Source organism: Podarcis cretensis (genome assembly GCF_951804945.1).
Source record: "Podarcis cretensis genome assembly, chromosome: 6".
Classification (NCBI taxonomy): Eukaryota; Metazoa; Chordata; class Lepidosauria; order Squamata; family Lacertidae; genus Podarcis; species Podarcis cretensis.
In genome coordinates, this window is record NC_137175.1 from 33,653,482 (window position 1) to 33,669,595 (window position 16,114).

A 16,114-nucleotide genomic window follows, 5' to 3' on the forward strand; every position below is an offset into this window, starting at 1 on the left:
AGTGAGATGAGCGCCACAACCCCAGAGTCGTCCGTGACTGGACCTAACGGTCAGGGTCCCTTTACCTTTACACAAACAAAGCCTCTCACCACAGTGGCTCCTCTACTTTGGAGTACTGTCAGAATTCCGAGAGGCTCTTACAATGTTGATATTAATTCATCTGTTGGTCAAACATTTTTAGAGAACTGGATTGTGTTGTTGGTCATATTTGTTCTTTCAATATTATTAAGTTTTAATGATTGGATGGTATGTCACCATGATATTAATTTCATGTGTTTGTGGTTTATAAATACTTGGATAAATAAATAAAACCAGGAAAGTGTTAAATTTCATTTTTTAAAAATGAATAATTTATTATTATAAACCCCCTCCCCCCATTTTTTCTCTGTTTCAGAGAAACTGGGGAAAGTTGTTTTCATTTACAACAGCATATTTCTTTCAGCATACTCCTCAAGCCTCTTTAAAAAAAAAGTGTCCATTCTAAAAACAGAGTTGAGAGTGAGCCAGTTTAAAGTAGAAAGAATTGGGCATGATGAGACTCAAACTGAGGACGGGAATCAAATTTATCAAAGAATGTCCTGCAATTTAATCCTAAGCATGTTCAATCACAAGTTAAGCCCCATTGAGTGCAATGGCAGATATTCCCAATACCCCCCTTTCCCAGGGAAAGAATTGCAACACTAGAGGAACCAGAGTTTTGGAGAGAACAAGCCCAGCTCTCAAGAGGGGGCCTAGCAGTGTCAAGAGCCAAGGCAGGAAGTGGAACAGAACAGAATCAGAGGGTGTTGGGGGATAATGATGATAAGTCTTGTCTGCTTTCTGAGAGACGGTTCTTGATGGGCTTACCATGTGGAATACTGTATATGGACTGTTATGAAAACATGCTGAATCAAACTAAGAGTGGTCTTAAAACTTCTTCTTCTTTTAGAAATCTCCCAAAACAGTAGCCAGCATTTTGTGCTAAAGAAATGCACAAATAGGGTAAAATGATTGTATCCACATTCTGCATTGCATCTAACCCTCTCTGTATATTGGAGATAGCCAACATGGTGCCCTGCAAATGTTGCTGGACTACAGTTGCTGTGATCTCTTCCCACTGGCCATGCTGGCTGGAGCTCATGGGAGCTGTAGTCCACAAAATTTAGAGGGCCACTACATTAGCTGTCCCTACTCTATCCTTTCATCTGGATATCCTCATCCTGCATTAATTAGTCTAATCCATTAACAGTGCAACCCTCTACTCAGAAATAAGCTCTACTGAGTTCAGTGGGACTTACTCCTGGTATCTGATATAGGATTGCAGCCACATAAGCACTTATACAAATAGACAACTCCCCTTGGCATTGAATTCCATAGGTTATTTTTACATTGTGCAAAGAAGTCCTTGAGATATCCTTGAACTAGCTTTCTATTAGTTTCATTAGACTGGATACCACCATTCTTTCGTTCTGTGTAAACATGCTTAGCCTCTTTTTACTCACTCTTGCTGCATCATATAAGGTTTCATAAACTGCCGACGGTTTAAACTTTCCTTCCCTGTGTGCAAGATGATCTATGCTTATTTCAGAGGTGCTTTTGTGAAGAAGATACTGCAACTTAGTCAGTGCTGTCCTGTTCTCGACGCCATGCGAGCTGGATGAGAATAGGAGACTGCCCAAGTCTGCTCATGCAAGGGAATCACCCAGACATGTTGCACTGGGGACTGTGTCAGTCTGACAAATTGATTACACAGACCCAGCTGTGCAAGTCCACTGGCACAAGGGTCAAAAAAAAAAAGTATCAGGCATGTGGTAGCAGAGAAGCTGGACCATTGGTCTGCCCTGCCCATCACCTTTTTCTACATCATCTCCCGCTGTATCTCTTTCTGGCACGAAACATCTAGAATGGCACAAGTTACCCAAAAGGTTGTCATACTTGATAAGACCTCTTGATTCCATTATTGTGGTCCCTACGAATTCTGTCAGTGTATGGAAACCTTGAGGTTCTTCAGAATCCCAAAATGCTGAAACCAAGCCAGGTTGTCTCAGGAAAGCTTCTCCCCAACCCCTCCCCTCCAAATCCATCCTGACCGAGGGGATACATGGATACCCGTACTTTTCTGACAGCAGATTTAAGTTCCTTGTAATCAGCTCACTGTTCTTGGCTCTTCTTATTTCATCACTCTGCTCTTGCTAAGATGCAGCTGCTCATCTCCACATAGGATCACTTCCATCCTGGCTATGCCTACAACACTGTTGTGCTCGGTGCATTCCACCCATCTAACAAAGAGCGGCAACTTAAACTTGCTTCTGGGTGATGATGTCACGAATGCATTCGTACAGATAAATGTACTTATCCTAGAGAGAGAGAAGCAGAGGGGGGTGGGATAGAGAGATTAGGAGCTCTGCTCTCATCATCTCCCATGGACAATCAAAGAATCTGTAATAATACTCCAAGGTGAAAAGGGAAAACACAGCCAAGGATTGCCATCACAACAGGCGAGGAATTAGGTCCAGGAATTTACAGTGAACTAGGCAAGCATGTTCAGCTAGATCAAACTGCTAATGCAGCAGCAGGGGCACAAAAACACACTGTGGAACCCCTTATAGCTGCTCTATGGCTACAGGAAGCATGCAGGCTGCATACGTGAGCATCTCTGCAGTTTGGTCACTAGGGAGGGCCACATTCTTCTCCTCTGGCAATGTCAGGGAGCTCTAACTTGGTGTGTATGTGTGTATGCAATTTAAGTTGTATTGTACACCTGTGCTGCAGCTTTCGGTCTGTGGTAAGTCCTGCAATACACAGGATTTCACTTAGAAGGGCTTGAGCACAATGCCCTCTAGTGGCACAACTGCCACAAAGATCAGCTGATGTGGAAGCAGCCTAATACTGCAGTCTTGGGCATATGTACCTGACATACACAAACATTTTTATGCAGTAAATGTGCATTTGTCCCTCATTTACTGTATAGAGGCTGGACATCTGCCCTAGAGGCTGGACATATTCCCTGCAGAAGATACTGCTGCTGAGACTGCATTTTCCCAGCGCTTCAAATGGTTTGCCTAATGGTCAGGGGTCCCTTTACCTTTACAGAGGGAGGAGGAGGAAGCTCAATTGGGCTAGCAAAACTCATTACACTGTCATCCTCTAGTACAACTATTTACTTGAATCCATCCCCCAAAGTCTTTGGAGATTATGAACTCTCCCTTTCCTGAATAGCATCAAGACTGCATCTAGCCTCTTTGAATTTTTCAAAAGATGAACAGCAGCAAAAAACGATCCCTACCCCCCAGTTTCTATTACATGCAGATGAAATAAATATCCCACAGAGTCAGAGTATGTGGGAGTATCCCACAAGGGATGGAAAATGCTTTGGTTGATGATATGGAAAAGCCTGAACTGAAAACCTTGTTGACATCCCTCTGGCTTTGGTGAAAAAAAGCAGGTCCAAAAATATCTGTTGTGTGAAAGTTGCCCAATATTTCCCAGCTCTTCATGAATATGAGACAGATGGTGGCTGGAGAGGGGGAGAGGGCACTGAGCTGTAGAGACCCATCCAAGGGGCTTCCTAAATAAGATCAGACGGAGTCATGACTGGAATTACCTACTTCCCCACTTTGAACCACAATATTGGATGGCCATGCAAAAAGTGTACCCCAGTACAGTAAAGGGAAAGTCCATCAGGGATCCCATGTCCTCCTTGACTAGCTTTAGGGAGACAGAAAGCACAGGGGTCCTGCAGGAGAGCAGAGCATGGAACAGCATAGCGTCCTTTGGCCTTGACACAGCTCTTGGCTACCACTGCTGCTCAAGCTTCCCTTTCTGCCCTTTACCTACCAGTGTTGGAGTCATGAGGCAGCAGCTCCTCACCAGCCTCAGAACAACACCATATACATCCACACTCTTCTCTCCTTTCAGCTGCTGCAGCAGAGTATCCAGGGCAATCAGCACCCCGATCGGGCCTACACCGCCAGAACTGTGAAAGAAAAATAAAAATAAAAATAAAAATAAACTAGTGCGCCCTTCAGCACAGGACAGTTCACAATACAATAAAAAAATACCATCCATAAAACCATTAACCACTGGACATTAGTTAAAACCAGGAGCTTATAATTCCTCACGTCAACACAGCAAGTGACAATCACAACACAGTTGATCCTACCAAAACATCAGCAGCATCACCAAAGAGCTCGATGGATAGGCACGTCTTGGTCACAAAAACTGAAGTCATGAGGCAGGGAGTTCCACATACTGGATGCCACTAGATAGAACCAGCAGGGGGTCGGATAGTAGCCCTTTTACTGATGGGTATCAGCTCAGTGAGATGGGAATGCCTACATCTTAGGATTGGCATATGCCCTCACTGGTGCCATATGCAGCAGGAAAAGGGCTAAAAAGGGCTGCCTACTGGGCAAGAGCCCAAGGGTACCTGAGAGGCAGGGCCTTACTTGCAATGCAGGACCAAGGGATTTGTTCTTTTCCGATATGGCACCAGTTGCCTGACAGTGGTGAGGAAGCCCACCAGGATCTCAGGGTCTGGAAATTCCTCTCCTTCCCCCAAAGGGAACCGGAACCGTTGCAGCAGCCTCTCCTTGGCCTTTTTCTCCTGACAAAGTAACAAAGACATTATGATAATCGATCTAGCAACTGTTTGGGAATGCAGTGTAGAGGGCAGGCCAATGCACAAATGAAGAATTCTGTGTAGCTCAAAAGCTTAGCTATGGTGACAAGGAGTTTCCCCCGCAAAACACACATGTCCAATGATATTGCTTCATTGTTCTTCTTGCCCTTGCCCACGGCCCCATGGCTTTCCCCCACTATTCCCAACTCACGTACATATTTCAGTCTCAGCTGAGTGCATGGCCATCCTGAAATAACCTTCTCTGGGCCTTGCTGTATGGTCAGCGTCTCTGTGCACACAGGTTCACCTTCAGAGGGCCAGCACGAGTTGTCTGGAGTCTACACATACACACATAAAAAATAGGAGTTGTAGCTGCAGTTCCATTTGCCCTGACCACATGGTGCCACCATTCAGATATAGCCTCCAGTAATGGGAACCACTCATGGAAAAGCAGTTCTTACATAGCCAGGATTCTAAATGGCACAGCTCTCAATTCCAGGTGCCCAAACTGAACTTGTCCCATAGTTCTGTGCTATGGCACTAGCGATTGCAGCTATCCCAGAAGGACCTGCCTCTATAATTCTGTGGGTCTGCATAATGCGAATCTTACGGGGCTGTTCGTCTGTCCAGGTAGTAGAGTGATGATGGTGTGGACTCCATGTTCCCAGACCAGCCCCCAGAATTCCTCCAGGGCCAGTTTGTCAGGTCCTTCAATAGCTATATAGTCCTTGGCTGAGTTACAGCCCTGCCAAAAGAAAAAGAAAAACGGAGTCTCATTTAGCAGAGTTAGCAAAGTGCCAGCGGAAGAAGATAAGTCTGGTCTAAGCTTGGATAAAGAGTAAGCTGCAGGTTATGGTATCTGTAACTGGCTTATTCTCCCATGAGAAGTTAGTTGGAGATGAGGCACCAGGAGTTGCTGGCAACTTTAATGACAGATCAGAGGGTGAAATGAAAGCATATTTTCTTTCTTTAAGTACTTGTCTTAGACTAGATTTCTTGGTCTTGATAAATCAGGGAATTTTTGTGAACTAAACTACCTTAATAGATTGTCGAGCTCAGCCAGCTCCAGCCTGGTGTTCTTACATTTGGCCATGCTGGCTGGGGCTGATGGAAGTTGTAGTCCAACAGATCTGGAGAGCACCAGGTTAAAGAAGGCTGGCCCAGGTACTTGCTGCTATATAGATTCCCAAACAAGGTATTACATTTGAAATTTACTTGCTGTGTCCCTCATCCGGAAGTCAGCTCTCCATCCTCTTCCACTGTATTATCTCCTATACCCACCACTGGCAGAATAGTCACAAAGTTCCCACAATGCACTATTTGCTTTTACTGTAATTACTTAACAATTATTTGTAACCAGTGATTGTGCACTTGGCCCTCCTTTGTCTCTGAATATACTTTTGCCAATGGAACCTCAAAAAGTGTTTGTCATTTTTGCACAGTGGCACTTTAGCAGGTCTTGTATTAATTTCAGGGGTTGCAACAGATCAATCGCTAGTACATGAGACTCTTAATCTCAGGGTCATGGATTCGAGCACCACGGGCAAAAATATTCCTGCAGTGCAGGGGGTTGGACTACATGACCCTCATGGTTTCTTCCAACTCTATGATTCTAAGAACTCGCTGTTTATTGAGTAGTTTTTGCACACTCGGGCTTATTTCCCTTGAAGTGGCATTCCTTTTACACTTGTACATTTTGTCCCGACTCTCCAGTTTATCAATATTATTTTGATTTCTTTTTTTTTAAAAAAAAATTTTTTATTAAGGATTTTCTAGTTTTACAGAAGTGTAGTGCCTCGTATTTTTTTTTTCTTCTTCTTCTTCCATGTAACGTTTTTACAAATCCGTTTCATTTGTTGAGGCATTAGGGGGAGAAGAAAACAGAAGGAAAAAAGAAAGGGGGGTGGGGAGAGGGAGGATGGATGGGGGTGGGGTCGGGTGGCGGTGTTTCTATTATGTTTAATGTATGTAGAGTTTGGTGTCAGCGTTGCTTGTGTTGTTCACTTGTGTTCCTTTGGTGGTGAGAGAGGTTGGGGTTGGCTTAGGGTGTGATTGTTTGCTTGTGATTGGCTGTGGTGATCTTTGTTTTCGTGTGTGAGTGAGGTGGGTGGGTGTTTTGGATCAGGTTAGCCATATTGATTTGTATGCTGTTGGTGGATTATTGTCATTGTCCTGTTGGGCTGTGTATGTGATAAAGGGGAGCCATACCGGGGTGAAGGCATCTTCTTCTGTTTGTCCCCGTGTCAGTTTCAGTTTATTAGTTAATTTTTCTAGTAGGGCTGTTTCCCATACTATTTGGTACCATTGGTCCATGCTTACTCCTGACAGGTCAATATTATTTTGATTTCTAATACAGTGGTACCTCAGGTTAAGTACTTAATTCGTTCTGGAGGTCCGTTCTTAACCTGAAACTGTTCTTAACCTGAAGCACCACTTTAGCTAATGGGGCCTCCTGCTGCCGCTGCACCGTCAGAGCACTATTTCTGTTCTCATCCTGAAGCAAAGTTCTTAACCCGAGGTAATATTTCTGGGTTAGCGGAGTCTGTAACCTGAAGCGTATGTAAACTGAAGCGTATGTAACCCGAGGTACCACTGTCGTGTCTTCAATAATGCCCTGCTTTTAGTCATCGAGAGATGTGAGTGCTTTGTTTGCCACACTCTTGTCTATCTTCTTAAATACTGAGCCAAGGAACAGCCGGGATCGCAGAATCCACTTGTTACCTTCTCACAGCTTGGCAGCAGTTGAGTTGTACTTGCTATGGCCTAGCCTTTTCTCTCTCACCAAAGCAAGGAAAAGCACATACTGTCATACCTCGGGTTACAGGCGCTTCAGGTTGCATTTTTTCAGGTTACGGACCGCCGAAACCTGGAAGTACCGGAACGGGTTACTTCCGGGTTTCGGCAGTCACGCATGCGCAGAAACGCCAAATCGCAACCCGTGCATGCACAAACGCGCAGATGCAGGTTGCGAACATGCATTCCGCACGGATCACGTTCACAACCTGAGTGTCCACTGTACATTTATTTCATAACATTTCATTAAAAAGTATATATATCTCTTGATTGCAAAAGAAAAAAAACCCTCAAAGCAGTGATACAAGTAACTGATCCCTTCTATAGGAGTGCAGCATGCAGCAAAGACATCTGAAGGCAACAACAGAGGACCCGAAAGGGGAGAAATGAAATTCATGGTGGACTCACAGGGATGAGCCAGACATTTGTGAGGTCTGAGAAGGGATCTCGATTCAGCTGTGAGAACTTCACTTTTGAGCGATCATCTGCAAAACAGCCTTTGTGAGAAGGTGGAGGGTGGGGTGACACAGTGCGTCAGGCACAGGTCAATCCTGCGCAGCAGAATTTCAGCTCAGCGCCTTATGCCCCACCCGTAATTCATGCACAGCAACAATTCTAACCACAAAACCCGTTACTCACAAGAGTTCTTGCTTGAGGGAAGGTTGATCTGTTGGTTGCCACTGCTAGAAAGTGGTACTTCCTCTTTGGCAGCCTCCAGGAGCATCTGCTGATGGGGAGAAGCAAAGTAGAAGAAAGAGAGAGAGAGAGTCAGAGAGAGAGACAGAGAGACAGAGAGATGGGTTGGGGTGGACTTTTCACTATAATTGAGCATGCAGGATCACTGACCCCAGAGTCAATGGTGAGTACTTTAATCATTGATACAGCTGCTAATGCAGAGGTCTTCAAAACATTCATTCCGAAGAGTTAACTACATGCTACATGCAGCTGGATGTATATTTTCACAGCTTGAGCCTGAGCTGCCCTCATGGTGATAGTCGTGCATCTCTGATGCGGCCCAATCTGGTCACCCACATGGCATGTGGAGTGGGAGCACCCTTAAAACCCAGCATCCCTGTGTGCCAACCTCTTACCTCATACTCCCTTAGGAAGCCAGTGTTGGCCTTGGAACTGTTCTTTGCGTGGTGCTGAACAAAGTTCTTGAGAGAGACAGGATGGGAGCTTGAGAAAACATGAGAGATGGGTTTAATTATTCAGCTTCCCCATTCCATATCCCTCTAACATGAGCTGATGGCACAGCTGCCTTGAAAAGAGAACAAGACACTGTGGTCCCAGGAGACTTCTTGCAACTCCTACTGAACAAGAAGCCTCTGCTGCTATTTGAGGCAGGCCATGCCTATTTGCAATGAGTGTGGTGCCCTGGTTGCTGATCCCTATAGACCTTTCCAGATGATGAATGGGGAAACCAACCAACCAACCAACCAACCAACCAACCAACCGGTTTCCCCCCTTTGCATTATACTTGTGCTAGTTCTGATCCAGCAATGTAATAGCCTGTTTGCACATATGGGTGGGGAAGAAGGAGTAGCCTCATTTCTGGGCACAATAGCTATGTTAAGCAGGGGGAGGGGTGGCTTACAGGAGAGAACTATGCATTCCACTGGAATGGAAGGGGAAATTAGGTATAAACTTACAGATCCACTCCAGACAGGCCAATCTGTGGGTCTTCAGAGATCTTCTCTAGGATGCAGTTGTGCAGGAAAATGTACTGCCCCTGGAAGAGAAGAGCACATATTTTATGTACATGGAGACCCTGAAAGCACTGCAGTGCACCTTGAAATAGAAAGGCAACCAGGTCTAATCATTATAATGTGCAGCTGGGAGCTTCAGGCCTCTATTCCTGAACTGGCACTGACTTGCCAAAGAACTGTTCTTTCTACAGCCTCTATAAATAAAATAAAAAAGAAGCTGCTTGCAAACCAGTTGACAGCCAATGCTTGTACCTCATCCTATGCTTATTTTTCAGTAGCTGCCCATTTTGTTCATTTGCTTCTCCACATGCCCATAGAGGATGCCCAAAGGATCCTACCCCTTCACTGAAATTAGGCTTAAAAGAAGCATTCTCTTGTAGCCACTAGAACAGTTTGCCATGTGTTCTTGGTTGCAGTATGTTTGTGTGTGTCTGTGTGCATGACAGCTTTTCTGGTTTGCCAATGTGCTTATGGACTCCAAGAGGTTGGCTGTTCCTGCCGTGTCTTGAGCCCAGGTCCCTCACTGCTGTTACTTCTAGTTTCTGTTGCCCATTGTGTCTCTGGCATCTTCTCCATCCCTCCGCATTGGCCACAAACACCCAGCAGAAAGGGTAAGGCCATCTTGTGTCATTGAATGATTCCCATGTCAGGGCAACCAGCGACCTGAGAAGCAGCTCAGAATTTCTCACCAGTGTCTGAATCATCCGGTGGCGGTTCATCCGCAGGCTGTAAATGGTGTTAAACACATCCACCACCTTCTCGTACTTCAGCTGCTGCAGGAGCCGATCCAGAGCAACGAAAGTCCCGGTGCGCCCCACACCTGCACTGCAATATTACAGGGAAAGAAGAGGCTCTTTCACACAGCTTACCTTGGAGGCCTTCATTCCTTCTCATTCTGTGCTCCCTACCTTTTGTGACCCCAGCAGTCAAGGAATTTGGGCAAAGAGGACACCTGATCATGCCAACCATGGCAAGGCAATGATGTTTACCAACTGAATGATTTTATGGCAGCATTTTTCTTGATGTTTCGTTGCGTTTGCAGGTTTTGGTAGTAATTGTCGGAATCTAGGGGAGTCGAAAGGCCAGCTGACTCGGCCCTAGCTGGAGTGTTTTCCCTCAGCCTTGCCGCTGCAGAGATTCATCGACCTCTGCTCCGATGTACATCAGTGACTCAAGCTTGCAGACTTGAGCACTTTACTCAGCAGTGTAAACTGCACAACAGAAGAGGCTTGAGGCTGTAGACACATACTAAACTACGCATTTATTATACATAAATCAAGACAAAGAAAACATGGCATCTCTCCTTGTCGTCTTCTTGGAGAGAGACTAAAAACAAAAGCAATACAGAGCGGAAGTTCTGCTCACACCAGCAATCTGTGCTGTAATGTAAACAGACATGTGACACGCAACAATCCCATGCAGCAAAGGGTGGAAATGAATCCCAACATTAATAACCAGCCAAGTGCGTTGCCTGAAACTTACCTGCAGTGTACCAGCGTAGGCCCAGATTCCTTTGCACCCTGCATGTGTGCTCGCACCAACTCTATAAAGGCAATCATGGAAGCTGTGGACTCAGGAACACCATGATTAGGCCATGCTGTGTAGTGCAAGTGAGTTACTCTCCTTTCCATGTTTACCCCTTCCTGTGTGATAAGAGATGCCCACATTAGTGCCCACAGAAGCAGCTCAGGCAAAGTCCTAAACCTGAAATTGCAAGAGAGGAAGCATCTGCCATTAAACTGCATGAGATATGCTTCTGCTGAATTTGGGTACTACAACCAAGAAAGCTGGTCCACAAGCTTATGAAGCATGTACTCTTTATTCCAGATTTTCTCAACCGTCCGCAAAAGGTAAGAACTTTGCCTTGTTTCCAGTCATTAGGATTCCCTGGAGCACCACAACGCTGCAGTTTATATTATATTTGCATTTTTGATTGGGAAAGATTATTGGGAGGTGCAATGGGGTATTTCTGGTCTCCTACTCACATGCTGGAGCTTGAACTCCCGTGTAGTCCACTCATCTGCAAAATTCTGAGCGAGCAGGTGGATGCTGATCTGCCCAAAAGAGGTGGGAGAAGTGTCCGAGGGCCAGTAGTATTCACACAGCACCTAGCAAGGGAGATGGAACTGCAATTAATATTTTCAAAGGAAATGAGAGCCTTCTTTCCTTATATATTGCCCCTGGCTATCCTTGTGCAACGTGCTTGGTGGATTCTATAGTGCTGTGCACAACACATACTATCTTCCCTGAAAAAATGCCGCTTCGAATGCAGGAAATGTCAAAACCACTTCCACCGTGTTTTGGAGTCTCTATCTGCACTCCTGTGTATAGTATGCTTGTTAAAAGTAACCACACAAGATGGGAGGAGTTCTCCCTTTTTTGGCCTCGGCATTTTTGTGTGAATAAGCAGCACAGTAAAAATAAATAAAAAGAATGGGATTGAGTTACAAATCTTAGCTTGTTATTATGTCACTATTTAAATGAATGATTGAATTAGATTGTTTTAATACCAGTTGCAGATTGTTTTGTGCTGATCGGTCAGCTTTTATGGATATTTTATAGTTATATTTGGCGACTTGTAGTAGTGGTTTGATCATCGTTAGCTGTCCTGGGCTCTTGTTTTAGAGGCACAGCAGGATACAATAGCAGCAGTAGCAATAAAAATGCTTTCATTATTTTCTCTCTCCCATAGATCTTTACCATGAAGCAAAACCAGCATCAGTCCCACATTTCCTGCACACTGGGCTATGATTATGTGTCAACCTGTAGTAGTAATATACCGCAGTCGTTAACTTTCTCTTCAGCTGGCACACAATAATAAATCATTCCTATATTTCTGGGTATTCCCATTGGCCAATAGGTTCTTCTAATTTTAATCATGTAGCCTAGCCTTTAATTTGCTTTTTTCTTAACATTCATTATTTAAGAAAAGTTTATAAATTTTTGATCAGCTACCACCCACAAAAAGATGTTAACTCAGGCAATTAGAAATGCTGAGCTTTTCTCGTAGCTTATATGCTTATATGCACTTATATGCTTATATGTAGCTTATATGCACAAGATCTCAATTGTTATCGTGCTTTTCTGCTTCCGAGGGAAGGGGGCAGAAACTGCTGGGGATGATTTTGAGTGGGGAAATGGCTGGTGGGTAAAGGGTGAGGCACTGATCCTTCACTCAAGATCAAAGCCTCCCAAGTCTGCTTTAATTTTTTTTTTGTTACACACATTTTCATACAATATCTACTTCTGGCCTCAGAATTCCACTAGATATAAAGCAACAGGCCTCTGACAATACTGATGGAAAGAAGTATTGGTCCCAAGTGGCCATCAAGACTCCCCCACTGCCTGTGCAAGGGTCACTGATACTACCACGCTGCAAAACTCTTGTTCCCTAGACCATAAACAGTAGGGCAGGGATGTGGAACCTCAGGCCAGGGGCTGAATGAGGCCCTCCATGTTTCTCTATCTGCCCCCCCCACCAGATCTTTCCCCAAGCAAGACCCTTCTTCCATGGGCCCTGCTTTGTGTGTTTCTACTTGGCCAGAATATGCATTTCTGCTTCTTGTTTGTTGGAGTGGAGGATAGGGAAGGGTGCAAGAGTAAATTAACATTGATTGCTCCACCTGCTTCTGCTTTTAGCCCCGCCCACCTCTGCCATGTGGCCCCTGGAAGTTGGCCAAGAAGGGAAAGAGGCCTATATGGGTTGAAAAGGGGGACCCCGCCCCTACAGTAGGGGCTTCCATCAGACCTACTCGTCCATTCTCCATGCCCACAGTCAGCATGACAATGGTGCAGATGTGCTGCTCCCAGACAAGCCGCCAGAAATCATCCAGGGTTTTTTTCAGGGGCCCCTGTGTGGCGATGAACTCCTGCGGGGAGTTGTAACCCTAAAAGAATGAATGAGCAGAATTAGCAATCGCAGAATGCTTTTCTTGAATCAAGGAAAGCATACAGTATTGATTCGGTTGAATTATTCTGTATTGTGGTGTGGGTTCTTTTGTTTTTTGTTTTTTTAAATAGAGCAAAGTTTGGTTTATACCTTGAAAGAACTTAGGGCACAATCCAGCAAATGTCAGTGCTGAACAAGTCCTACGGAAAGCAATTGGATGAGTTTTAAGCTTGACTTGTTTTGGATGGTTGTGGTTATGGTCTTGCAGATGTTTGCTATTTCCTCACAGCAGCCTTCGCCAACTTGGCCCTTCCAGATGTTTTGGACTACAACTCCCATCAGCCCCAGCCAGCGTGGGTGGGGTATAAATAATAAACTTCTTGTTGTTGTCATCCAAAACAGTAAACAGTGTTTCAGATCTGTTTGGAATGCATTTATGCTACACAGCAGCCTTCACCAACTTGGCTGGCTCTGAATGTTTTGGGCAACACTGGTTGTGACGTTCATTTATATGTTGCATGCTTATTTATGGACATAACCAAATAAACTTCTCATGTAACCAATTATTAACAGATGGAGTTACTGATGTTTAGCTGTATGGATTAAAACTGAGTACATTCTGAGTCATCCTTCTGCTGTAGCAAAGTTATAGAGGTTTAATTCTCCATCCTACAATAATATTGTTGCATATTCCTTACGGCACCTTTCCCCCATTATTTTTAAACAGCAAGTTTTAAACCCTTCTAATAATGGAGAAGAAACACGGTGTGACACACATTCCTGTGTTCCCCCCTGTCATACACCAGGACTACAGACAAGCTGGTGGAAAACTCCACTTGTGTCACTGGGAGTTACCATACCATGCTGGTAACTCCATCTCTGCTAGTAGAGCCACATTTTCTAATACCCCTCAGTCAGTGGATCTGTAGGATAGCATCACACCTTAAAAGGCTCAAAATCCAAAATGCTTCTACATTCCATATGCTATGCACAACATTCAGCTCAGGACACAGGGAGTCAATAGAGATCAAAGATGGTCTTTTCAAGAAACCCTTAAAAAGTCTTAGATTAATGTGGTCTGTGGGCTCTTCTAGAGTGAAGGAAAGGCCCACTGGCTTCCTCAGATGATCTCACATTCTCCAAGCCACAGAATGCAATAGGCACATGCTTAAGAAGAGTTTGGATTTGATATCCCACTTTATCACTACCCGAAGGAGTCTCAAAGTGGCTAATATTTTCCTTTCCCTTCCTCCCCCACAACAAACACTTTGTGAGGTAAGTGGGGCTGAGAGACTTCAGAGAAGTGTGACTAGCCCAAGGTCATCCAGCAGCTGCATGTGGAGGAGCAGAGACTTGAACCCGGTTCACCAGATTACGAGTCCACCTCTCTTAACCACTACACCACACTGGCTCTCTTAAGGAATGCAAGTTGATAGAATGCCGCTTCACTGGGCTTGAAGAAACCGGAAGATCAGATAGCTCAACCTGAAAATCTAAGAAAGATTTCTCGATGCACTACCCCGTGCCTGCGCTATTAACACACTCAAGCCACATCATGATGCATGCTACAATGTGCCACAGAGAGCTGAAGTGAAGAAGGTACCTTCTCAGCAGAAATCACTACACTTGGGATGGGGAAATTGTGACCCTGCAGATATTGTTGGGACTACAGCTTCCATAATCTCTGATCATTGGCTATGTTGGGTGATGGCTGATAGCAGATAGAACCCATCAACATTTGGAGGGTCATAGGCAGGGGAGTAGCATGGGAGGGGCAAGGGGGGCATGACCCCAGGCACACAATTTTGAGGAGGTGACACACAGGTGCCAGCTTCCGCAGGGATCTCCGTCGTGCCCAGGTGTATCCTGAAGGGCCCCATCCCCGGCTCCCCATCCTTCCCTGCCCCAGAGCCCTGCCTGGCCTTGCTACCACATCCATGGCCCCCTCACTAAATGGCCACCCAGCCAGCACTTGCTCACTCCTTGCTCTGCACACTTCTAATATATTCTATTAGGGTTTCATTGCTTTTTAAAAATAATTTCTCCCCTATGTTTTTAGCTGTTCCTATTTTTATCTGTGAGCCACCTTAGCTGTTCCTATTTTATCTGTGAGCCACCTTGAGTCCCTGTCTGGGGAAAAGGCAAGGTAGAAATAAATATAATAACAACAACCCTCATCTCCATGCACTGTCCCCCAGCAATGCTTTGTATTGACAGCAAAAAAAAAAAAAAAAAAAAACCCCAAACCAAACTAAAAGGAATGTGAAATGTTTAGCCTCTGATCTCCTTTGTCCCTTAGCCCTCTGGTCCTCTGTATCTAGCATCCCTTCTCCATACGTGGTGAACAATTTTTCAGTAAAAGAGGGGCTGTCAGGAATGAGCAGTTGCACAGATCCTTGTTTGGCAAAAGAGAGGCTGCCACCTTTGCCTTATCTGCCACTGCCTGCCACTGCTCATATTTTTACAAATACAAAAAGAGCCTTGCTGGATCAGACAGATCATCTCCTCCAGTATTGTGTTTCCAGTAGCAGCCAGCCAGGCACACACTTTTTAGCCAATGCAGCCTGCAAAGGAGACACAGATGCTGTTGTGCTAAAGAGGCTTGTTTTCTAACTTTAAATGTTAACGTGCAAATGAAGCACAGTGTTCTTACACAAGCATGCAAACATGACTGCTGTGCTATTACGCACACATACCATGTACACACAAGGCAGACTTGGGTGTGCAAATACAAGTGCTGCATGCACACACATAAAGATGCGCTTTCTAGCCATTACCTGGATAAATCACCAGAGAGGCATAAGGGAAACATCCAAGCTCTCTAATATGCAGCTGTAAATAGCAGGAGAAAGAGGAAAGTTTTAGAGCAATGGGGCTGCTCAGGGAGTGCCCTCGCTCCATTCAGTCCAAACCCAAACATGTTCTGGGGAAAACAGCTCTCAAGTCTGAAGAAGAAGCTAGCCGCACATGGTGGTGATTGGCTGGCCCCTGCAATGTCACTAGGACGTATTACCCAGTTTCAATCACCAGAGCGGTTTTGAACTGGCAAGGTTTTATTAAGAAATTAAAAGAGGATGCATATAAATGTGTGAATGTTCATATGGTGATTTTAAAATTTTAAAA

The 16,114-nt window shown here is 44.8% G+C and overlaps 1 protein-coding gene across 4 annotated transcripts in view; it reads right to left on the bottom strand.

Moving 5' to 3' along the window:
* Positions 1-327: 327 nt before the first annotated feature.
* The window catches only part of LOC307217512 (receptor-type tyrosine-protein phosphatase V-like), a 56,030-nt gene continuing 40,243 nt past the window's right edge, over positions 328-16,114 (bottom strand). For 3 of the 4 annotated variants that reach the window (XM_079978785.1, XM_079978783.1, XM_079978782.1), the window contains exons 25-37: positions 12,855-12,989; positions 11,088-11,210; positions 10,585-10,745; positions 9,792-9,927; positions 9,046-9,125; positions 8,485-8,572; positions 8,033-8,120; positions 7,802-7,878; positions 5,211-5,345; positions 4,816-4,938; positions 4,428-4,585; positions 3,817-3,955; positions 328-2,336 (exon numbers count right to left, since the gene is read on the bottom strand). In XM_079978785.1, coding sequence (XP_079834911.1) covers positions 2,277-2,336; positions 3,817-3,955; positions 4,428-4,585; positions 4,816-4,938; positions 5,211-5,345; positions 7,802-7,878; positions 8,033-8,120; positions 8,485-8,572; positions 9,046-9,125; positions 9,792-9,927; positions 10,585-10,745; positions 11,088-11,210; positions 12,855-12,989 — 1,503 coding nt within the window. In that variant the 3' untranslated portion in view covers positions 328-2,276. The remainder of the gene's footprint in view (positions 2,337-3,816; positions 3,956-4,427; positions 4,586-4,815; positions 4,939-5,210; positions 5,346-7,801; positions 7,879-8,032; positions 8,121-8,484; positions 8,573-9,045; positions 9,126-9,791; positions 9,928-10,584; positions 10,746-11,087; positions 11,211-12,854; positions 12,990-16,114) is intronic. The other variant, XM_079978784.1, reaches the window with a different exon arrangement.